Source organism: Leopardus geoffroyi, chromosome E2 (assembly GCF_018350155.1).
Source record: "Leopardus geoffroyi isolate Oge1 chromosome E2, O.geoffroyi_Oge1_pat1.0, whole genome shotgun sequence".
NCBI lineage: Eukaryota > Metazoa > Chordata > Mammalia > Carnivora > Felidae > Leopardus > Leopardus geoffroyi.
In genome coordinates this window covers 1,160,424-1,184,259 of record NC_059335.1, presented here as the reverse complement: position 1 = coordinate 1,184,259, position 23,836 = coordinate 1,160,424, and the positions used below count along the sequence as shown (strand labels likewise).

The 23,836-nt window shown below is 48.2% G+C and overlaps 2 protein-coding genes and 1 long non-coding RNA gene across 4 annotated transcripts in view; 2 read left to right on the top strand and 1 right to left on the bottom strand.

Annotated features, from left to right (window-relative positions):
* LOC123577872 (zinc finger protein 304-like) overlaps nucleotides 1–23,836 on the top strand; it is a 573,883-nt gene that overhangs the window by 497,458 nt on the left and 52,589 nt on the right. The gene's annotated exons all lie outside the window — the stretch shown is intronic.
* On the bottom strand, nucleotides 42–10,175 carry LOC123577970. Its single transcript, XR_006702181.1, has 3 exons — nucleotides 10,071–10,175; nucleotides 3,151–3,242; nucleotides 42–189 (listed from the first exon to the last, which is right to left on the bottom strand). It is a non-coding gene; the product is annotated as an uncharacterized LOC123577970 (long non-coding RNA).
* On the top strand, nucleotides 10,017–16,521 carry LOC123577900 (zinc finger protein 154-like). The gene is made up of 3 exons (XM_045440307.1): nucleotides 10,017–10,284; nucleotides 12,920–13,046; nucleotides 14,369–16,521. The coding sequence occupies exons 1-3, from the start codon at nucleotides 10,252–10,254 to the stop codon at nucleotides 15,739–15,741; spliced, it is 1,533 nt and encodes a 510-aa protein (XP_045296263.1). The 5' UTR covers nucleotides 10,017–10,251; the 3' UTR covers nucleotides 15,742–16,521.

Sequence of the window (23,836 nt, the reverse complement as noted above, 5' to 3'; positions counted from 1 at the left end):
ACATTTCAAATGACCGATAAGTAATCTGTTGAATTAATTAATAAAGGTGTAATGTTGGTGTTTATTCCTTAAAATCCAGGAACGTCCAGCCCTATGACACAAACGGCACTTCCCAGAGGTCAAGTGAGGCTTTCCCTCTGCTCCCCTGTCCTCTGTCCACACCCTTCACCTTCAGTGGGCCGCACGTACCTAAAAAGGTGGCGAGCAGAGGCAGAAACTCAGAAATCGGACTGAGGCTTTGAAAGGGAAACTTTATGTTCAAGTGATAGATTCCTTTAATTCCCTGGGAACATTAACAGCTAAGCTGACCTGATATGATCGGTGATGGAAAGTTGCCGAATGCTCTTTTATTGACAAATCATTACCAAAAAAGTCAACTATTTTGCATTCCTTTCTTCCAGAAACGGAAGGTATGGGGGGATGGGGAGTCTGTTTGCAGAACTAGTTTGAAAGGGCAGTTTGGGGAGAAGAAAAGATTCTGGGCACAGCTGAGGCAAAAGCACATTTATTGGTTATTTGGAATATACTCGTGAGCCGGTTTCGACCAGGTATTGGGGCTCCATCGCACTGAGAAACCAGAAGGTACATGTAGAAAGGGCTTGAATCATGGAAGGGGGTACTCTGTGGGGTAAACCGTGACATTTCTCTCGGTGCATCTATAGCACAGAAAGCTACGTGGCCACAGATAGTGGTCTGCTGTGTGGGAAGCCCATTCACCCGTCCTCTTTCCCGGGCTGTCTCCATGGGTTTGCTATTGTCAATATTCTTGCACATACCTCTTGGTGCAAGGGAAAGCTTTTGTTCGGGAAGACCTCTGTGAGGCGGGTTATGAAATAATACAAAATACATATGCTGGGGGCTGCCTGGGTTACGTGGCCAACTCTTGATTTCAGCTCATGGTCTCACAGTTCGTAAAATCAAGCCCACTGTTAGGTTCTGTGCTGACAGCATGGGACTTGCTCGGGATTCTCTCTCTTTTCCCTTCCCTCTCTGCCCCTCTCCCACTTGGGCGTACATGCTCTCTCTCTCTCTCTCTCTCTCAAAATAAATAAACATTAAAAAAAGAAGAACCTATGCTTAAAAAAAAAGAATACTGAAAATATATATGTTTGTCTCTGCTCCCCAGTTCCTGGCACAGAGCTCCTAAAACCCTTGTTATTTATTTTTTGTCTTTAATTTTTAAAATGTTTCCATTTATTTTTGAGAGAGAGAGCGTGCACATAAGAAGGGGGGAGGGGCAGAGAGAGGGGGGCAGAGGGTCTGAAGCAGGGTCTACACTGACAGCAGAGAGGCCAATGAGGGTTTCGAACTCATGAACCATGAGATCGTGACCTGAGCCCAAGTTGGATGCTTACCCGACCGAGTCACCCAGGTGCCCCATCTTTGTAATTTCTTAAGTGATAACAGCACTAGAAGCACCTTTTGTTCTAATATTTGGCCTTTGACCCTGGTTCCTGATACAGAACCCCTAAATCCTGTGGAATTTCCTTGGTGATAGGAGTGTCTTTCATTTCAGTGATGCAACTCCTGAGTAGCTTCAGGATGGGGCGTGGTCACCAAAAAGACCAAGCCATGCATAGAAGCTTGGAACTTTCTACCCCATCCTCCAGACGTGGAGAGGGGCTAGAGATTGAGTTAATGATCAATCGTGCCACACAAAGTTTGGGGAACTTGGTGAACAGCCACGTGCCAGGAAGCTGGTGTACCCCCAAGTCCATGGGGACAGGACCTCCTGTGCTGGGGACCCTTCTAGATCTCGCCACAGCCTGGCAGCTTACAGATGCACCGGTACTCACAGAGACTCAAGAGACAGGCATGTCCTAGGGACGCCCAAACAACATACAGGACTGCACGGTCCCCCAGGACCAAGTGTGATGAGGGGGATGGGTGTGAAGAGAGTCTGGCTTCGAGAAAACAACCTATCCCATCTCTGCAGATGTGACGATGCACGGGTGGAAGAACAGAAAATTGGGTGCACACCTTGGTACAGCCCAGAGTCCCACACAGACGTGAAGACTCACGGGTGGTCAGGGAGAAACCAGCTGGGGCCTAGAAGTCTACACAGAAATGCTTGCCCCCAGGGCCGAGAAGCCTCACCCCAGCTGGGACAGGAAGGTGGGAGAGTTGCGGGCTTTACAGGAGGGGTGGGAACTTTCTAGCGGGTCAGCAGTCATCGTTTGGACGATTTGCAATTTACTAACCATGGTGAGGAGGAGCTATCAGGGCTAAGGTTTCCGGCAAGAGCTACAGGCAGGGAGGTACGAAGGCTTCAGCGGCGGCTCTCAGTCCTTCAAGGCCTCACAACCTCCACAATACTGACAATGATAACCGGGTGACAGCTCATATGGGGGCACAGAGTGGAAGTGTCACCCAGAAGCCATATTTAGGCTTTCTCCCTCTGAGGGGAGAAATCGTTACTGATGATGGTGAGGGGGCAAGATGGCCCGCGGGGACACCGATGACCTGGAAAGCCTCGGGTGGAAAGCGTCTCAAGCAGGCTCTGCTCCGCCAGCACAGAGCCCGACTCAGGGCTCGAACTCGCAACACGTGACATCACGACCTGAGCTGAAATCAAGGGTGTAATGCTTAACCGACGGAGCTGCCCAGGAACCCTCTCTGTGCCTTTAAATTGTGGGTCCAGCTTTGTTTCTACCATTGCTGTGTCCAAGGACCCCAGTCTGGCAACATCATAATGTGCTCTCTGAATCAAATGAACTTTCATAATTTCCATACCACATCTGCCGATTTCTCTCGTTATTTCAATTCATTCTATGATTTCATTTCCAACTTGGTCCTCCAATTTCCCTTTCCCCTTCTTTTATTTTGCTTCACTCTTCTAGTCTATTACATATTTCATTCCACTCATGATTTCTTCAATGTCTCATTTCAATCTTAAGTGGGTTTATAAAATGTTAGACAAATTCATTCGTGTATAGCTTTGAGGTTTTGATCTGTTACATAACAAAATTCAACTGAGTAAGTTTTAAAGATCTTACTGGCTTTATTCAGTGATTCATGAGTCAGGCAGGATCCCATCCAGTAAATAGAAAGGAGCTCCAAGGAGCTGTACAAACTGGAATACTTTTATAGGCAGAAGGGATAGGACAAGGAAGTTACTAACAAAAAGTAGATTGTTTCAGGCAAGGTTACCTTCCTTTGGGGGACAGTAGAGCTCTATCAGGCAGATTACCTCACTAGTGCCGACCAGGTAATTCCAGATTGACCAGCTTAAGATTCCACACCTGGGAGAGGTTGAAACCAAAATTGAGTTAGGTATTAAGTGTTAGTTTGATGACACGGGCTTAGGACAAGTGACTCTATTTGGGGCTCCTTGTCTCTTTTCTTTTTTAAAAAATTTTTTTTTCAACGTTTATTTATTTTTGGGACAGAGAGAGACAGAGCATGAATGGGGGAGGTGCAGAGAGAGAGGGAGACACAGAATCGGAAACAGGCTCCAGGCTCCGAGCCATCAGCCCAGAGCCCGACTCGGGGCTCGAACTCACGGACCGCGAGATCGTGACCTGGCTGAAGTCGGACGCTTAACCGACTGCGCCACCCAGGCGCCCCCCCTTGTCTCTTTTCTTAACAGTTCCCTCTGGTATACTCACCCACTCCTCCCTTCAACCTTCCAACCCAAGGCAATGGACACTTCTAAATTCGTAAGGATCCACAAGACACATTTCACCCTCAGTTATAAATTTATAAATATTTATAAATATTCAGTAAAATTGGGGCTCCTGGCTGGCTCAGTCAGTTAAGACTACAACTCTTGATCGCGGCTCAGGTCATGATCTCACAGTTCTCAGGATGGAGCCCTGAGTCAGGCTCTGCACTGAAAGCACAGAGCCTGCTTGAGATTCTCTCCCTCTCTCTCTCTTTGCCCCTCCCCTGCTCGCTCTCTCTCTCTCTCTGTTTCTCTCAAAATAAAGAAATAAACTTTAAAAAACATCAACTCTTTAAAAAAAATATTCAGTGAAATATCCATTGACTTGCCTTTATCTAACCTGTTTGCTGGATTGAGTATTGGTTCCATTTGTTTTAAAAATCTTACTAGTCAATATGCACGGTATATGGAAGGTCATTGCTAGTGGGATATGTTCTGCCATATTTACAATTCTGTTCCCATGGTTACTTATCAAAAGACACAGTCTCTTTATTTTGGTTATTTATTACATATAATATACTGAAAATAATTGAAATATAAGTTCAAGAAACCCCTAGTGCTTTGTTTCAATTATTTCTAAATTTAATATCCTGGAAAAACATGTTTAAAATGTTACTGAGTCTGGGGTGCCTGGGTGGCTCAGTCGGTTGAGCGTCCAATGTTGGCTCAGGTCATGATCTCATGGTTTGTGAGTTCGAGCCCTGCGTCAGGCTCTGTGCTGACAGCTTGGAGCTTGGAGCCTGCTTCGGATTCTGTGTCACTTTTTCTCTCTGCCTCTCCCCCACTTGTGCTCTGTCTCTATCTCTCAAAAAAAATAAATGTAAAAAAAAATTTTTTTAATGTTACTGAGTTTAAAAAGGACAATAACATAAGATTAGGTAATTATATCGTATGTATTTTTATGTATTCTGCTCTCTGAGTGTTTTTCAAGCACCTTTAAATTTTCTGGACACTTTTAGTACTGCAAATTACAGATGATATGTGATGAATTGTTGTTCCTTTATTTTTGAGGCAAGAATGTTTGTGCACAATTTCTTTCAGAGGAAACTTACCTTTAATAGAATTTCAGTAAGTGATACATGTTATATTTAAAACATACAATGTGGGGCGCCTGGGTGGCTCAGTCGGTTGAGCGTCCGACTTCGGCTCAGGTCATGATCTCGTGGTCCGTGAGTTTGAGCCCCGCGTCAGGCTCTGTGCTGACAGCTCAGAGCCTGGAGCCCGTTTCAGATTCTGTGTCTCCCTCTTTCTCTGACCCTCCCCCGTTCATGCTCTGTCTCTCTCTGTCTCAAAAATAAACGTTAAAAAAAAATTTTTAAAAAGGAAAAAAAAATAAAACATACAATATTATTTTCACTCTAATTAGCATTTCTTAGACATTTTTCATGTGTTTATCATTATTTTTCCTCTAAGCATTACCATTCACAGGGTACACCTGGATGGCTTGGTCGGTTTGATGAGGGACCATAAGGCAAGCTGAAGGCCAAGTACAAGCTAGCACAACCCCACCCCCACTCCCAGGTGGGATATGTGTGACATTCCTCAGGCCCTCCTGGTTGCCCAAGAAGAAAGGAAAGAACAAAAAACAAACGCTTAAACCGATAGAGTCTCCATCACTTTACAAATATCTCATCAATGGCCTAATCTCTAGGAACTCCCTACTGTCTTAATGATAATGCTTTGCTAGAGGGGAAAACAATCTTAGCTTGACAATAGCTGGGATTCCCCTAATCTGTAAATCCTCTTTAGCATATGGAAATACCTTTAAGAAACTCCCTCTTGGCTTTACCTCCCCCAACTCCACAGTATAAAGCACTCTGCACAGTCCTGTCACCGTGTTTTAATAAAATCACCTTTTTGCACCAAGGACGTTTTCAAGAATTCTTTCTTGGCCATCGGCTCTGAGCCCCACCATCACCCCCAAACCCTATCAGGTTGAGCCTCTGACTTTTTTTTTTAAGTTTATTTCTTTATTGGGGGGGAGGGACAGAGAGAGAGGGGGAGAGAGAGAGAGAGAGAGAGAGAGAGAGAGAGAGAGAGAGAGAGAGAATCCCAAGCAGGCTCCACTCGGTGCACAGCCTGATACTGGGCTCAATCCCACGACTTTAAGATCACCACCTGAGCTACGATCAAGAGTCAGACACTTAACTGACTGAGCCACCCAGGCACCCCAAGCCTCTGACTCTTGATTTCAGCTCAGGTCATTCGTTATTCCTAGGATTGTGGGATCCAGCCCTGAGTTGGGCTCTATGCTGGGCGTGGAGACTGCTTAAGATTCCCTCTCTTCCTCTACCCCTCTCCCCTGCTCACACTCTTGCTCACTCCCTCTCTCTCTCTCTCAAAAAAAAAAAAAAAAAAAAAGAAAGAAAAAGAAAAAAGATTTACCATCCACATACATTGCCAGTCTTATTTGGTGTTTTACCAATGTGATTAGTTACAGCTCTGAGATAACACAGTCTGTTATGACCTCTCACACATACATTTTATTTATTTATTTTGACAGAGAGTGAGAGAGAGACAGATCGAGAGATAGAGAGAGAGAGAGAGCATGAGCAGGGCAGGGGCAGAGAGAGAGGGAGAGAGAATCCCACGCAGGTTCCACACTGTCAGCGCAAGGAACCCAACAAGTGGCTCTATCTCACAAGCGGTGAGATAATGACCTTGGCAGAAATCAAGAGTCGGATGTGTAGATGACTGAGCTACCCAGGTGATCTCACACATAATTTTTTTACATTTTTATTTTTAATTTGTTTTTGTTATGTTTTGTTACATTCCACTTTTAAGCAAATTTTTACTTTTATGGATTTGAATATGCCAATTATTATTATGTCTTCCTATTCACACTTAGAAAAATTTTAATGTTTATTTTTGAGAGAGAGAGAAAGACCATGAGCAGGGAGGGGCAGAGAGAGAGGGAGACACAGAATCCGAAGCAGGCTCCAGGCTGGGCTGTCAGCACAGAGCCCAACTCAGGCCCAAACTCATGAGCCTTGAGATCATGACCTGAGCCAAAGTTGGAAGCTTAACTGACTGAGTCACCCAGGCGCCCCTATTCCTGTTCACACTTACTGATGGTTTGTCCAGTTCAAGATTATAAAAACCTACTATAATACATTTATATCGGAGATTTGTTTTTCCTCACATTTGAATCTTTATTTACTAGTTCTAAGAGCTAAAAATGTTTCTACTTTATATTAAGCTCTAAGATGGGAGCTGAAATTTTCCTTTAATGTTTTCAGTGAAATCTCCAAATATTGTAATACTCTTATGAAAAAAAATTTTCCCCAACTAATTAATAACTGATATCAATTCCTGATTTGATATCTGATATCTGATATCAATTCCTAGCGCCCCTCCATTTCTTTTTAAAACTTTTTTTTAAGTTATTTATTTATTTAGTTGAGAGAGAGAGAGAACGAGCAGTGGGAGACTAAGGAGGGGCACAGAAGATCCGAAGCAGGTTCTGTGCTGACAGCACTGAGACTGTTACAGGGCTGGAACCCAGGAACCATGAGATCATGACCTGAGATGAAGCCAAATGCTTAACCGACTGAGCCACCCAGATGCCCCCCCTCTATTTCTTAATTGTATTGAAATTTAACCCATGGTCTAATAGATATATAAAAGGGAATATATAGTTTTCTAAAGTCCTGATAGTTCCTCCAAACCTCCTCTATACTCAGTCTCAACATCTCAGCCAAGAGCAAATCCATCCTTCTGGTTGCTTGGGACAAAATTTTTGAGTCATCCCATCTCCTGTTGTATTGTGACCCAATGAGGATGCTCTTTGAGAGTGAGCCGGAAAGGAGAGTGAGGAAGAAGAAACCAGTCTCTATCCTTTTGCAGGACCTGGGTTGGATTCTGCTCAGGCTGTGCCACCTGTTCTGGTTGGCCCCTCTGACCACTAGTTCCTGTGGCTGCAGTGGCACTGATACATCGGGGCAGGCAAGTGGAGGGTTTCCAGGGCCATTTTCCATTAGACCCCCAACCCTACCCTCATGTATTTAGTGTCCTAATATAGAGGAGGGTTTTTCCTGGAAACTTCGTCTTCCTCTAACCGTTATGTTAAGTCTGAGGGCCCTGGAGGGTCACTCCCAACCTAAAGTCCTGAATCCAGGCCAGAGATCATGTGCTAAGTTCCCAGTGAGGAATCCAATGGGACACAGTGTGGAAGTATGAAGTGCAGTTTCTCCCAACCCCACTGTCCCTGTGTCATCTGCATGGAGGGAACCGCAGAGAAGCACACAGCTGCAGAGATCAGAGACCTCAGTGTGCAATCCGCCTGAGCCCTTCACTGGGGCTGTGACCTGAAGCAGGTCCCCTCACTGCCTTGCTATTTTATTGGGAATGCTAGCAATCTCCCTCCCTGGGTGTCATATTGGAAACTAGGAGAGTTCTCGGGCCCTAAAACCTCAAGCACCAGCTGGTGCTGGGCTCTTGACTTCCTGGCAAGAAAGAATTCAAGGGCGAGTGAGAGTAAACAACAGAAAAAGTTATTGCAAGGTGAAAAGTACCACCTCAAGGACGAGGGAGAGCATGTGCAGTCAGGAGGACCGGAGTTCCGCCGGGTGTATATGGGGCTCTGATTCTGAAAGGTGGTTATAATTTGGGCACTAAATATTCAAGTGAGGTTCTGGGAACATGCGTGGATTTCCAAAAACTCTACGTATCATTGCACATACTCTAAGGTAACGATTATGCGCAGGCACAGCCTGATTTCAATATGACTAGGTCTTTGTACACATGCGAGCCAGGGCTGGTGCAGCAACTTCACTTAGTCAAAAGCAGTTGGATTTGAAATTGCACCAAACCAGTACATGACAATCCATTTCTCTGGTTAAGGCAATTAGTTAATTTTGGAAAGTGAATCCGTTAAACTATTTGGCCATGATAATTGCAGAAATGAGGTGTCCTTTTGGATGTAAACACCCAAGAGGCCCTGTGTTTTCTCTCATTGTGGCGCTAATCACTGTCAAGATTTGAATGTTTTATTCATTTGTTGTCCACATGGCCCCTCCTGAACGTTATTCCAGATTCACTGCATTATCCCCTCCTCTTAGAGCCCTTTCTGGGTTGCCCAATCTAAAGTTGCCCCAAATCCTAGTGTCTTCCCTCTGCTTTTTGTTTTCAGGGTCCCTAGGGCTCTTTGACATTCTCTTCACCATTTATGTAGTTCTTTTGTGGAGCTCTGACTCCACCAGTGGAACTAGAGGTCCTCTTCCCATCACTCCACAAAATCACTCAACATGGAATTATTCTGAACTAAGGCAATTAAGATGCAGTAAAAACGAGAGGGGGGGCCTGGATGGCTCACTTGGGCTTCTGACTCTTGATTTCAGCTCTGGTCATGATCTCATGGTTCATGAGATTGAGCCCTGAGCCCCCTGTAGGGATCTGCGCTGACATCGAGTGCAGTGCAACTGGAGGAGAGCCACGGGTATCTGAACTCTGATTTAACTGTTGGTAATAAGGTTGAGGCAAGGAACATGGAGGGAGGCCTTCATAATAGGACTCAAGGCTGCCTCTGTCAGTGGGGACCATAATAGTCTGGGATCCTCTTTCAAACTGCCAAGCATTTTCTGGGCCACATATGCTGAGTAACAAGTAGGGAGGCCAAGAAGATGACTATGGTAATGGGTAGGATGGGGCTGTAGTGTGGCAGCACAGTTGTGAGACATGTGGCAAAAAAGAGTGATGTGGACATGGAGAGGGAGTGTGGAAGCACGACCCAGGGCCTTCGTAAGAGTAAGACTGAGCCAAGTATGGTAGTGTCTCGTAAAAGTGATCTGACCAACTCCATGGTCATGGGTTGTTGTGGCCATGCATGGCAGGTCAAGAGCGTAGGGGCTGTCTGCTCACGTGCCTATTGTTCAGGGGTAATACAACGAACAGTGGGACCATTATGAGACAGTGAATTGAAATAGGATACTGTTTATTAGCTTCCACTGGTCGTGCACACATCTTTCATCTCAAAGACTCCATGGAACAACTTGTTTATTTTCCTTGTAGCCCTCGAAACATCGGCAACGATGTATTAGGCTCCGGGAGCAGGCTGAGCTTCGCTGGGTGTGAAAATTGTGTCCAGACACGTAGGTGATCAGCAGCAGAGAGCCTTTGCAGATATACGATTACATTCTCTCAAAGGAGAAGAGAAGCCGAGCAGAATATGCCTTTTCCCTTCGCCCCTCCAAGCAGGGACCTTGGTGGCTCTTTCCCTAAGAGGCCCTTGATCCGCGGGCTCGGAATTGTGGAGACTACTTTACCCAGAAAGCCCAGAGCCTAAGCGGCAGCGTCGCTCTCCAATGAGAGCTTCAATACAGGAGACTTCCCGTGTAGCCCGATCGACGGGGCGGGACTTCCGGCTGTCGCTGAGGGCGGCCATGTTGGCGCTCTTAGTTTTGCTCACCTGGTAACAGGTTCCGGAGTTCCGCTTCCACACTGACATAACGGGCCCAAGAAGGTGCGAGAGGAGGCGCCAACCCTGCTGAACCGTTAAGGGTCGGGGTCGCCACGTCTCCCGGGCCACCCCGACCCGAGAGGGACAGGGACCGCCCGCCCGGGTGACCACCGCCCACCCACAGAGTCCGATGGCGGTGGCCGCGCCCAGGGACCCGGCTGAGGTAACCGCGCGGCCCCAAGAGCCCTCCCCGCCCTCCCCCACCCAGACCCTCGAGGCCCGAACGCGGGGCGCCTGCTCGCGTCCCTGCGGCCCAGGTCCGGTGTCCGGGCCGGGAAGGCGCTCGCGGGCGGGGGCCCCGTGTCTCAGCGCCGGCGTGACGGGGTGCGGGAGCGGGCTGCAGGGGAGGGGCACGTAAAGAGGGGCGATGCAGAGCACTGAGGCACAGAGGCTGAACTGCCAGCCGAGTCGAGTCGTAGTCTTCAGGGCCGGCAAGAGTTCGGGGAGCCTTGATCCCTGGAAGCCGCCGTGGCCTCCCGCGTCCAAGGCTGGACACGCCCCCATGTCCCGGGGCCGCAGGGGCGTTTTTTGGAACCGACACGAACAGGTGGGCGGGGCCCCAGTCCCTCATTGGCCCCGCCCCCCGCCCCCTTGTCCGGGATTGTCGTGTCCCCGGGACTCTTAGGTGCCATTCCGCAAGTTTGGGGTCTGGAGACCCTGGAGAAACCCCAGGCCCGTGCCAGGAGTTACACGAAGGTGTTTCCGTTTGTGGTAATCGGTGTGGGGACGGTGGTCCCAGGACCTGGTAGCGAGGTGTGCCCACGCTGGAGTTAACACCCAGCCGGAACTATTCAGGAAACGAGCGGTCCCTTTGTTTCGGCTGGGAACAAGGAGCAGGGGCACGGGAGTCAGGACCGGAACGACCGCCTGAGAAGTTGGGTGTCTCTTGTGGTGGGAATGGGAAGCTTGGAAGTGAGCAGGGACGTGACATCACCAAGGGCCTCATGGGATCCACCCCGCTATGGCATGAAGTGTAGACTGCGGGTTCAGGGAGGAGGCTACTGTCATAGTCTCGGTGAGGGTTATTGGACCGGGGCCCTGGCTTACAGGTCGTTGGAGTCGGGATGTGTGTTTTAAGAAGTGACAACTCTATTTTCTAATGTTTCACCCTGTCACGGGGTGAGACGAGGATTCGGGGATACTTCCAGGGTTTTGTTCACATGGACGTGGGGATGAAGCTCAGCCAACGGAGATGAGGAAGCTGGTAGTTTGAGTGATGTGTGGGCGGGAGATGTTTAGGGAGCACTGCGTGGACGCATTAAGTAGGCAGCCAGCACACAGCTCCGGAAATCTGGGGAGGGGTTCAGAAGGGAGACCTCTACAAATATCGTGGCTGCTGTGTGGGCCCAGGCGAGTGAGCTGGGGGTCACATCTGCGAGGAGCAGTCTTCTGGTTATGCTGGTAAAGCGATTATGGTGCCAGGAAGCAGGGGGGAGAAAGGGAGTTCGGGCTCGATACTTGGGTGATGGTGTGACTTGAGAGATGAGAGATGTAATGGCCGGGAAGGGAGAGTGCGTGGGGACAGGAGGCGCGGGCAGGTGGCCACGGTTTCTGGCAGAAGAGTAGACGCGAGAGGGATGCAGAGGCTGAGGAGTGACAAGAGCAAGAGGACAACAGTCAGGCCTGAGCCCGTGGAGCTTCTCCACTCTGCGAACTCTGCCAGGATGTGTGAGGACTTTGGTGCGGCCGGGGCGAGGGGGGAGGGTTCGTTCATGCTGGAGGGTAAGGTCGCCTGTGACCTGCTGACCTGGTCACCTGTGACAGACACTAGGTCCTGCCGGTCTGAGGCAGGGTGGCCTGCACAGACGGATCTTGGGGCCGCCACCACTAGTGGCAACCACGGCAGGTCTAGAGTGGCGTTGGATCCTGTTTGTCTCTACCGAGCACGCTCTGGAAGCTGGTGTTCACTGTGGTGTGAGGCCAAGAGCGAAGACCCCGTGACGCCCCATCTCTGTGTGTGCCACACGGCCTTCCGGACCACACAGCCTTCTCCTCGAAGGTGCGTGTGCTGCTTAGCCCTTCGTGTGGGTTTCAGTTCCCTGCCAGCCCGTGGAGGGACTCAGACGGGCCAATCACGTCCTCTGGCAAAGCAGGAGGCACCCCACCCTCTCTATCCAATGAAGCCTGCATCCCTCAGCTCCTGGTTGTTCGCTCTTTCAGAACACAACAACCACGCTCTGGGCCCGTCTGGGTGCAGTGTCCTCCTGTCCCAGGCGGTGAATACCTGTGGGTAATAAAGTGCTGTCCGTCTCCTCTGTACGGGGTCGGGTGCCGTGTGTTTAGTCATCCCATTGCCCTAAGATGGGACGCCCGCCCTCACCAGTGGGATGAAGAGGAAGTGATTACAATACAAGTCACATATGGGGAGGCCGGAGACCTTTCTGCGGCGTGGGACACTGAGGCGGTGTTGACCATGGGCATGGGGTTGTGAGATCCAGTTTCCAGAATTGTGTGTAGTTAGGGAGGGAATACGCCTGATGGCCTGGGGACCTGGTATCGAGACTTATGTGACCGTGGCCGCCACAGAAGAATAGCCTGGCGTGAGTGGGTGGAACCTCTCTGCCAGGTCCACCACTCGGAATCGTACTTGTCCACGTGCCTCTTGTGTCGGCAGAACCCTGTGATCAGTGGGCCCATGAGGAGGGAAGAGCGCCTTGGCTGCCAGCACTGGGGCCTGGGTCCTCCTCTGAGTTGGGAGAATGGGGGAGGATGGGCATGGATTAGGGGTGGGTGGGGGAAGGGATTGTGGATCTGGGGAAAGGGGCTTTTTGTGGTTTCATCTGTCCCCATCATGCCAGGGCAGGGTGACCTTTGAAGACGTGGCCGTGTACTTCTCCGGGGAGGAATGGGGTCTCCTGGACGAGGCTCAGAGATGTCTGTACCAGGATGTGATGCTGGAGACCTTGGCCCATATAACCTCCTTGGGTAAGACCCTCGAACCCACCCCTGTGCCCTGGGCTAGTCTCTGCCCTCCCCATGTCCCCGGCAGCAGTCTGTCTTTACTTTGGGACCACGAGCACTGCTTCCTTCCCCAGTTCCCTGGGTGGGTGCTGTAGTAGGTAAGGCTGGGGTCTGTGCACTGCCCTCCTTCCTGGAGTGGGACCGGCTTTCCTGCTGACGTGCAGGGAAGGGGGTGGAGTCTCGCGGTGGACCTAATGGACACCAGCTTCACTACCCTCCTCCTGCCTGGGTGACTTCGTCCACGTGCAAGGCATCTGCATGCTCCAGGTCAGCTGCCTTCTCTAGCTGACGCTTCGCCGTGCCTGCCCGTGCCCGCAATTGCTTTCTCCGCCAGAGTTACTGCTTCCACGGACCACGGGCTGTTCTCACGAGACCCCCTTCCAGAGTTGTCCGGGGACTCTTTAGTTCTCTTTCCCATAGGCTGTCATGCGCTGGGCTGTTCTAGGCTGCTGGTGGCCACTCACCGGTCCGCTCCTTCTCCTTAGTACCTGTATCACGAAGGTGCCATATCCTTGCTCGTGGTGGGAGTGGGGCTGGATCGGGGAGCCTGTGGTGGGTCACAGTAGGTCCGGTGACCCACCCACAGGATGGCTCAGAGGCAGCCAGGCCCTGCAGAGTGGCACCTGGAGGAAGACGACGTCAGTGTTGGGTTCAGATTGCCCCCAAAGCCTATTCTCTTTGACTAGTACTTTGAAGCCAGTGGCCGTACTTCATTTCTGGCCTTCCTTGCCCTTTTATGGCGCTTTGCCGAATGTCACCCCTGTTACTTGTCACTTCTACTCTCACTTCCAGCCCGGGGTGAGCGTCACAGCTCTGGGCTCCATATGGCACCGGTTTTTCTCACCACTCCACCTGCAGCACTCTGCACAGTGGCCGCTGTGTATTCTGTCATGAGGTGTGGCCGTGTTCTTAAGCTGTCCCTGAACACCACCTGCCCTGTCACAGTCCTGTTTCCTTGAGCCTTGACACACCCTTCTGCACGGCATTGGTGTCACCACGATAAATTCCTTTGGAAAGCTGTTTGCAGAGGACTGAATTGTAGACCTTGTGCCTCCTCTCTGTCCCGCCGCTTGCTTGGCCTTCATCTCGGAAGGCCTCTCTCATTCAGTGTTCTTTGTGCCCACTACTGCTAAGCAGCCCCGTCCTCCACCTCCGCCAACCCTGTGGTCCTGCAGACAGGCCCGTGCATGGGTTCCCGGGTTTGTGGGCCTCACATTTGTAGCTCGTGTACGAGCCTCCCTCCCGTCAAAGTCAGCCCGCGCTTCACCAGCATTTCCTGCTTTCAGGCTGCTGGCATGGAGCAGGGGACGAGGAGGCACCCGAGCAGAGCGTTTCTGTACAAGGAGTGTCACGGGGCAGGACTTCCCAGGCGGCTGTGTCCTCCCAGAAGGCCCCCCCTCGTGAGGTGTGTGTCCCGGACTTGAGGGAACTTTTACATTCGACCGAGCACCACGCGACGCCTGGTGGACAGAAACTGCACAAGATGGGGGCGTGTGACAAGCAGGGGTATTTCGACACAGACCTTGCGCACCAGCAGCAGCGCACTGGAGAGAAATGCGTCGGGAGCAACAGGGGCGGAGCCTCTTCTTGGAAGGACTACACGTTCTGTGTGTCCGGGAAGCCCTTTTCCTGTGGCGAGGTTGTGAGCTCGAGATTCCTCCAGGATCGGGCCACACACACCAGGGTGAAGTCAGACAGGAGAGCTGAGTGCGGGGCGGCCTCTCGCGGAAGGAGAACTCCGTGCACCTCGGGAGAGGGCGCCAAGGACCTCACTTGCAGACACACCCTTGTTCGACACCACAGACACCTCAGCAGAGAGAGATGCTTCATGTGCAGTGAATGTGGGAAATCTTTTAGCAAAAGCTACAGCCTCAGTGACCACTGGAGAGTGCACACTGGGGAAAAGCCTTATGAGTGTGGGCAATGTGGGAAGTCCTTTAGGCAAAGCTCCAGCCTCATTCAACACCGGAGGGTTCACACTGGAGCAAGGCCTCACGAGTGTGACGAATGTGGGAAATTATTTAGCAACAAGTCCAACCTCATTAAACACCGGAGAATTCACACTGGAGAACGGCCGTACGAGTGCAGCGAATGCGGGAAGTCCTTCAGCGAGAGCTCTGCGCTCCTTCAACACCGGAGCGTGCACACTGGAGAGAGGCCTTACGAGTGCAGCGAATGCGGCAAGTTCTTTACCTACCACTCCAGCCTCATAAAACACCAGAGAGTTCACTCAGGATCAAGGCCCTACGAGTGCAGCGAATGCGGAAAATCCTTTACTCAGAATTCCAGCCTCATCGAACACCGAAGAGTCCACAGCGGAGAAAGGCCTTATAAGTGCAGCGAATGTGAGAAATCCTTCAGCCAAAGCTCTGCGCTTCTTCAACATCGGAGAGTTCACACTGGAGAGAGGCCTTACGAGTGCAGCGAATGTGGGAAATTCTTTACTTACAGTTCCAGTCTCCTAAAACACCAGAGAGTACACACTGGATCGAGGCCTTACGAGTGCGCTGAATGTGGAAAATCCTTTACTCAGAACTCTAGCCTCGTTAAACACAGGAGAGTTCACACTGGAGAAAGGCCTTATGAGTGCAGCGAATGTGGGAAGTCCTTTAGCCATAGCTCCAGCCTCATTAAGCACCGGAAAGTGCACACCGGGTAAGGGCTTGAGGAGTACGGTGAATTTGGGAAACGTTTACCCGTGTCTTCCATTTCAGTGACCGTTCAAATACTCACACCAGGAAAAAGGCTTTATGAGTTTTGAAGGTGGGAAATATTAACGTCCGTGTCCAAGCTCCTAAAACACCACAATGTCACGTCAGATGAAGGCCCGGGAATGTGGCCGATGGGAGAAGGGGCTGACTGAAGTCTAGCCTCGGTGCACTCCAGAGAACTCACGCTGAAGAATGGCCTTAGAAATGCAGTGACTGTGAGAAAGCCTTCAGCCAAAGGACTTACCTCATCCGAGATGACAAATTGCAAATGGGAGACCTACCTGAAATGTGCAGGTATACAGCATTTAGGTGTTCAGTGTGACAGCGCTGGAGGAGAGCCTTTCGGAAGGTGCCATTTGCCTGTGTTGAACCTCATACATCTAAACATCCACAGGAACCCCAGGGATGTGGCAGCTGCAGTGTACTTTGTGAACCTGCCCAGGGCCATGCTCCAGTGGCAGGGCAGGTCCCAGATGACCATGAACAGCCCCAGTATTGCTCCTTCCCCACTTTTCCTCTCTGAGGAGGTAGGGCATGGATCTCACCCAGTTTTGGCCTAGAGGACTGTTGGTGCATTGAAAAGGTGGACTGCATGTCTCAGGGCTGTTATTGTCCTCGTGACTCTAGAGATGGAAATCCCAGCCTCCCAAGTCACCAACCCAGCAGTCACCCTCCCATTGCTCTTGTTTGTACCATAATAAAGGTCTTACTGTTTAAGTCACTGTTAATCATGGGGATTCCATTCACTGTGTGCGTGCATGAAGTTAACTGTGTTTGCTAGCATGAGCATGTGAACAGATTCGTGTGCCTTAGAAGGGACAGTGTGACGGCAGAAGGTGGCTCTCCAGTCAGAGTTTAGTTTGTATGGCTGCTTGAAGACTTTAAGGGAAGGCTGAAAGACTCTGTGATCCTAATTTATAGTTGGATGCCAGGATATTTTGTAGGGTCAGAGTTTTAACCCGAAGAGCGGCAGTTGTTGGCTGTTAGGACAACCTCTAGGGCTTCTAAGCAACATAAAGTTGTTGTCTTGTTCACAAGGGATATTGATGGTATAGTGAGTGTCCGGTGCTCTTGAAGGAAATCTATTCCCCAGGCCTGGCAGCACAGCCACAGGCCTTGACGTCCTGAATTCTGTAGGTAGCATCACTGGTTTTAAGAGTATAAGGGCCATGGGCATGATCACTGTGACACAAATTGGATTAATAGAGAGTGCAGGAGACCAACAAACTGGAGTGATCCTCTCTGAAAAGGGCATCCACAGTATTTAGGCACTATGACCTTGAAGGATGAGCAGGTACAGAAAATCTCAGGACCTCCAGAAGGGTCTGTCTTGTGTAGCTGAGGGCCTGTCAGAAAAAATAATCTCAAGGTTTTGTGGATTCCTGTGTCCCCTCTGGGCTGTTCACCAAAGTCTGTTATAGATGGCAGCAAAATGAGGACAGAGACAGGAGAGAGCTCTTAGTTCAGCAGTGAGGCCTTTTTGACCCAGCCAGTGTCTTTGTTGAATGACACGGAAACACCTTCATTGCTCACCTAATTTTCCTGCCGCTGACACCTATGTCTTCTGATGAGGACACACATGGTGGAGTCCGTATGGTGGCCCAACTTGCTATCTGAGGTGTAGGCAATCCAGACTTTTCTTTCTTTTCTTTTCTTTCCTCTACTTTATTTTATTTTTTAAATTTTATTTTTATTTTTAAAAATCTACATCCAAATTAGGTAGCACATAGTGCAACAACGATTTCAGGAGTAGATTCCTTAGTGCCCCTTACCCATCTAGCCCATCCCCCCTCCCACAACCTCTCCAGCAACCCTCAGTTTGTTCTCCATATTTAGGAGTCTCTTCTGTTTTGCCCCCCTCCCTGTTTTTATATTATCTTTGTTTCCCTTCCCTTATGTTCATGTGTTTTGTCTCTTAAAGTTCTCATATGAGTGAACTCATATGATTTTTGTCTTTCTCTGACTAATTTCACTTAGCATAATACCCTCCAGTTTCATCCATGTAGTTGCAAATGGCAAGATTTCATTCCTTTTGATTGCCAAGTAATGCTCCATTGTATATATACACCACATCTTCTTTATCCATTCATCCATCGGTGGACATTTGGGCTCTTTCCATACTTTGGCTATTGTTGATAGTGATGCTATAAACCATGGGGTGTATGTGCCCCTTCGAAAAAGCACACCTGTATCCCGTGGATAAATGCCTAGTAGGGCAATTGCTGTGGGTCGTAGGGTTGTTCTATTTTTATTTTTTTGAGGAACCTCCATACTGTTTTCCAGAGTGGCTGCACCCGTTTGCATTCCCACCAGCAGCGCAAAAGAGATCCTCTTTCTCTGCATCCTCGCCAACATCTGTCGTTGCCTGAGTTGTTAATGTTAGCCATTCTGACAGGTGTGAGGTGGTATCTCATGGTGGTTTTGCTTTGTATTTCCCTGATGATGAGTGACGTTGAGCATTTTTTCATGTGTCGGTTGGCCATCTGGATGTCTTCCTTGGAGAAGTGTCTATTCATGTCTTTTGCCCATTTCTTCACTGGATTACTTGTTTTTTGGGTGTTGAGTTTGATAAGTTCTTTGTAGATTTTGGATACTAACCCTTTATCTGATATGTCATTTCCAAATATCTTCTCCCATTCTGTCGGTTGCCTTTCAGTTTTGCTGACTGTTTCCTTCACTGTGCAGAGGCTTTTTATTTTCGTGAGGTCCCAGTAGTTCATGGCAATCCAGACTTTTAATGTGAACCTTATTTTTAAAGCTTCAGTAAGGTACAAATGACATGCAGTTTCCATCATTAAATTATGCAGTTTGATGTTTTGACATTCATGTAACCCATGAAGCCATCGATCATGACCATAAACCTTCCCACACCCCCATATTTATTTGTGTTCCCTGATAATCCATCCTCGAGGCAGCCATTGACTTGTCATTATAATAGATGAGTTTGCATTTTCTAGAATTTGTATGATTGAAGTCTTAAAGTCTTTAGTCCATTTCCTCGGGTGTCCTCATGTGGCACTTATTTTGGAATTCATCAGTGGTACCTGTACGAGCAGTTCATTTTTATATCACTGAGAAGAGTGTCCTATCGATACAACACTATTTACTTATTTATTCCGGTTAATGGATATTTGTTTCCAGGTTCAGCTACTGCAAGTAAAAATGCTGCAGAAATTGGATACAGTTCTTCGTACTGACAGGGTCCTCTCTGTTGTGTTAATCCTGGAGTCAGCGTGTGGGGGAATGCAGGGCCTCTAAGGGACCCCAGATTGTCATCTAAAATGATTCTTCCTCTTGTATTCCCACTAGCAGTGTATGAGAGTTCCATTTCTCTGGTATCTCTGCTAGGAGTGGGTACGGTTAGTCTTTTTAAATGTGAACCCAGTTGGTACACGTGTAGCAGTATCTCACCGTGGTATAGGTGCGTTTCCCTCATGTTGCATGATGTTGAGCCAAGCTCTTGGACTCGAAATACAAAATACGGGAGGAGGCTGGGCATGGAGTCAAGAAGCCGCATCTACACTGTAGCAAATTCGAATAGACAAAAGGCCGAGCACTTTATCAAGTGAACAATAAAAGCTAACAAATGGTCGTGGTACATATAGGTTAGAAGCCTTGCAGATTTACCTAATACTTGCCTAAGGCTAAATTTTCCATCCTGATTGGAACCAATCTGCATTAAATAAGGAGCACAACTGACAAACCCCAGCACTTAAAATGATATATCATAGTTTCAAATATTTTGATTGTGTGTAATAAAGTTTTTGGAGTCATACAAGGGCATTTCCATCTTAGAAACACATTCTGAAGGGATTAGGTGAGTAATGACATCACGTCTGGGATCAAATTTAAACTCCTAAGTGGATGAGGGTAGATGAGTGAAGAATGACCATAAAATGATAGCCTTCTCCGTTTGGGGAATATACTTGGAAATGCCATTATAATGGGTAGAATATGTCATGTTATGAGTAATATCATATGGTGAGGAGGATAAACTCAAAAGGACAGAAGGAAGCTTTTAATACGGTAAGCATGAAAAGGACAAAACATACGTTCTAGATATGAGCAGTTGAGGACAGTTATGCCTGAATTAAATTGTTTAAAAGATATTTAAAACGTAAAACTTTCTTGTCTTTTTAAGTAGCCATTATTAATGTGTGTGTTATTCCATTTTATTTGATGTAGTAGACAAATGCTACAAAGATTGAGATAGGCCTTTGTAGCTTTAAAGTAGAAACAATTAGTATTACCACAGAAAGAGGGAACGCAAAAAAGCCTTGAAAAAAACACAAGGCCTACTTCCTTCCTTTGCAGATAATTAAATTAGGGCCCAAGAAGCGGAAGTGACTTGCAGGATGGGAAGTAAAATCCAGGGCTACTAACTGTCACTTCAATGTGTTGTTTCATGTTTACTTGTTTTTGGTTTAAAATTTTTTTTTCAACGTTTATTTATTTATTTTTGGGACAGAGAGAGACAGAGCATGAACGGGGGAGGGGCAGAGAGAGAGGGAGACACAGAATCGGAAACAGGCTCCAGGCTCTGAGCCATCAGCCCAGAGCCTGACGCGGGTCTAGAACTCACGGACCGCGAGATCGTGACCTGGCTGAAGTCGGACGCTTAACCGACTGCGCCACCCAGGCGCGCCTTGTTTTTGTTTTTAATTTAAAAACTTTAGGGGCACCTGGGTGGCTCAGTCAGTTAACTGTCTGACTCTTGATTTCGGCTCCAGTCATAACCTCACTGTCGTGAGACTGAGCCTTGCGTCCGGCTCCGTGCTCAGGGTGGAGCCTGCTTAAGATTCTCTCCCTCTGTCCCTCTCCCCTGCTCACATGCTCTTTCTCTCAAAATAAGTAAATGCAAACACATAACTATTTTTGCTGGTGCCTGGCTGGCTCAGTTGGAAGAGCACGTGACTAGATTTCAGGTTCCTGTATTTGAGCCTCACACTGAGTGTAGAGATTACTTAAAAACATAAGTAACTTCCAAAAAAGCTTTCATTTGTTTAGAGCACTTCTAGGTTTATAGGAAAATTAGGAGGAGGGTAGGCATCTCCCGCGTATCCCCTGCCCCCACACATGCAGTGCCTTTCCTCCTCCATTATCAAGGGCCCCCACCAGAGTGATACATTTGTTATCTTTGATTATCATTATCACCCAGAGTCCATTGTGCATATGAGGGTTCACTCTTGGTGTGTACATTGGAGTCTGAACAACTCGTAATATATAACACAGTATCACATAGAATATTTTCACTGCCCTAAAAATTCTCTGATTCCTTCTATCCATCCCTCTCTTGCTCACACATTGCCCAGGAACCACTGATCCTTTATTCTGTAAATAATGTTGCCCTTTTCACAATGCCATATAGCTGGAATCCAACAATATGAATCCTCTTTGATTATTTTTATTGTTTTTTTTAATTTATTTTTGAGAGAGAGAGAGAGAGAGCGCGCGTGTACGTGAATGGGGGAGGGGCAGAAAGAGAGTGAGACACAGAATCTGAAGCAGGCTCCAGGCTCCGAGCTGTCAGCACAGAGCCTCACAGTGGGGCTTGAACCCACGAACTGTGAGATCATGACCTGAGCTGAAATCAGACTCTCCATCAACTCAGCCACCCAGGCGCCCCCAGTATGAAGCCTCTTCAGATGTCTGTTTTCACTTACGCACTTAATATGCACTTTAAGATCCCTCCATGTCTTTTCATGGCATGATAGTTTATTGCTTTTCATAACTAGATAATATCCTTGTCTGCACATATCAATGTGTTCCATTCACCCACTAAGGAGACATCTTGATTGCTTCCAAGTTTTGGCAATTTTGAATAAGATGCTAGAAACCATTACTGGCAGATATTTGAGTGGCCCTGTTTTCTTTCTTTCTTTTTTTAGTTTTCTTTAATGTTTATTTATTTTTGAGACCGAGAGAGACAGAGCATGAACGGGGGAGGGGCAGAGAGAGAGTGGGAGACACAGAATCTGAAGCAGCTCCAGGCTCTGAGCTGTCAGCACAGAGCCCCACATGGGGCTCGAACTCACAGACTGTGAGATCATGACCTGAGCCGAAGTCGGAAGCTCAACCGACTGAGCCACCCACGCGCCCCGAGTGGTCCTGTTCTCAACTCCATTGGGTAAATACGAAGGAGCACAGTTGCCAGGTTGTATGGTAAGAGTAACTTTAGTTCTGAAAGAAACCCCCCAAGCGTCTTCCAAAGTGGCTGTGCTGTTGTCACCAGCAAGGAATGAGAGTTCACAGTGTCCCCCATCCTCACCGGCATGTGCTGTCATCAGCATTCCCGTTCCTCACTCTAACAGGTGTGTGGTGGCATCCCGATGAGGATTTTTTGCATCTGTCTTCATGAGAGACTGGGTCTATAGTTTTCTTCGTTGTCACAGCTTTGTTTGGTTTGGGTACTGGGGTAATGCTAGCCTCTTAGGAGTTGGGGCTCATTCCCTCTGCCTCTCCCTCTGAAGAGATTGTAGAGAATTGGTACAATTTCTTCTTTAAATACTGAGGAGAGAGCATCAGTGAAGCTATTTTAGGGTGCTACGTTCTGTTTGGAAAGCATTCCAAAAAGAGACTGATTCAGTTTCAAGACTGATGCAATTTGGATTCAATTGAAATTCTTGATTCAGTTTCTTCTGTCCTGTATCTCTTTGTTCTATTATTCCTGGAACTGGTAATTGACAGCTTCTGTGGTTGTCCTACAGCTGTGTCATCTGTTTTCTCTTCCAGGCTTTTCTGTTTGTTTTTTCCCAGTTTTGGAGGTTTTTCTGAGATATCTTCAAGTCAGATTCTTGGTTAGCTACGTGCAGTCTACTGATAAGCCCACCAGAGCATTCTTCATTTCTGTTACACTTTTGATCTCTAGTATTTGTTTTTTGGGGTGGGGGTGGGAGGGTTGTTCGTTTGGAATTTCCATCTCAGTTTACATAACCCGTCTGTTCTTGCATGCTGTCTACTTTATCCAGTACAGCCCTTAGCATCTTAATCACAATTGTTTTAAATTCCTAGTCTCCTGGGGCGCCTGGGTGGCTCAGTCGGTTAAGTGTCCGACTTGGGCTCAGGTCATGATCTCACGGTTTGTGAGTTCGGGCCCCGCGTCGGGTCTGTGCTGACAGCTCAGAGCCTGGAGCCTGCTTCGGATTCTGTGTGTCCCTGTCTCTCTGCCCCTCCCCTGCTCATGCTCAGTCTCTCTCTGTCTCAACAACAACAACAACATTAAATTCCTAGTCTCCCACTTCCACATCCCTGTCTAGTGTGAGCCTGGTTCGAAGGCTTGCTTGGTCTCTGCAGACTTTTTACATTCATCACGCCTTGTGATATTGTCTTGAGGTCTATGTGTGAAGTACTCCATGAATGGGACTGGTGTAGACAGGAGCGGCGTTAGTGTGGGGAGAAGGGGACTGTTACGTTGTCTGTGACTAGGGGTCTGTTTGGTTTTGTCTTGTTTTATGCCTGGAAGTGTGTTATGATTTGTTCGGCACAGAAATTTCCTCTTTAACCTTTGAGTTCCTTATGAGTGGATCTTCACAGTGTCTGACATTAAGAGGTTTTGTTTGTAGGTTAAAGATTTATTTTATTATTTTTAAAAAATTTTTAATGTTTATTTATTTTTGAGAGACAGAGAGACACAGCATGAGCATGGAACGAGCAGAGAGAGCGGAGGACACAGATTTGGAAGCAGTCTCCTGGCTCTGAGCTGTCAGCCCAGAGCCTGACATGGGGCTCAAACTCACAAGCTATGAGATACTGACCTGAGCTGAAGTCGGAAGCTTAACGGCTGAGCCACCCAAGTGCCCCAAAGAGTTATTTTCTTTTATGGAATGAATTTACTGACATAAAATAGAGGTCTCAAGTCTTATAGTGAGCTTGTGCTTCTGCACTGTGCCTTGTCAGTGTCCCCCCAGACCTTGGCTGGGACAGGATGGATCGAGTGGCCTGGAGGTAGGTAGATTTCCCTTCCCTCTGTTCACCTAGGCTCTGGTAAATCCTGAGCAACTTAGGCTCTGCTCAGATAGTGTGCATATTGGTTCGGTATGATTT

Coding starts and splice junctions, on each gene's coding strand:
- LOC123577900 (XM_045440307.1), top strand. CDS start 10,252: ATGGCGGTGGCCGCGCCCAGGGACCCGGCTGAG. Junction 10,285..12,919: donor CGCCCAGGGACCCGGCTGAG/GTAACCGCGCGG, acceptor CCATCATGCCAG/GGCAGGGTGACCTTTGAAGA. Junction 13,047..14,368: donor GGCCCATATAACCTCCTTGG/GTAAGACCCTCG, acceptor TCCTGCTTTCAG/GCTGCTGGCATGGAGCAGGG.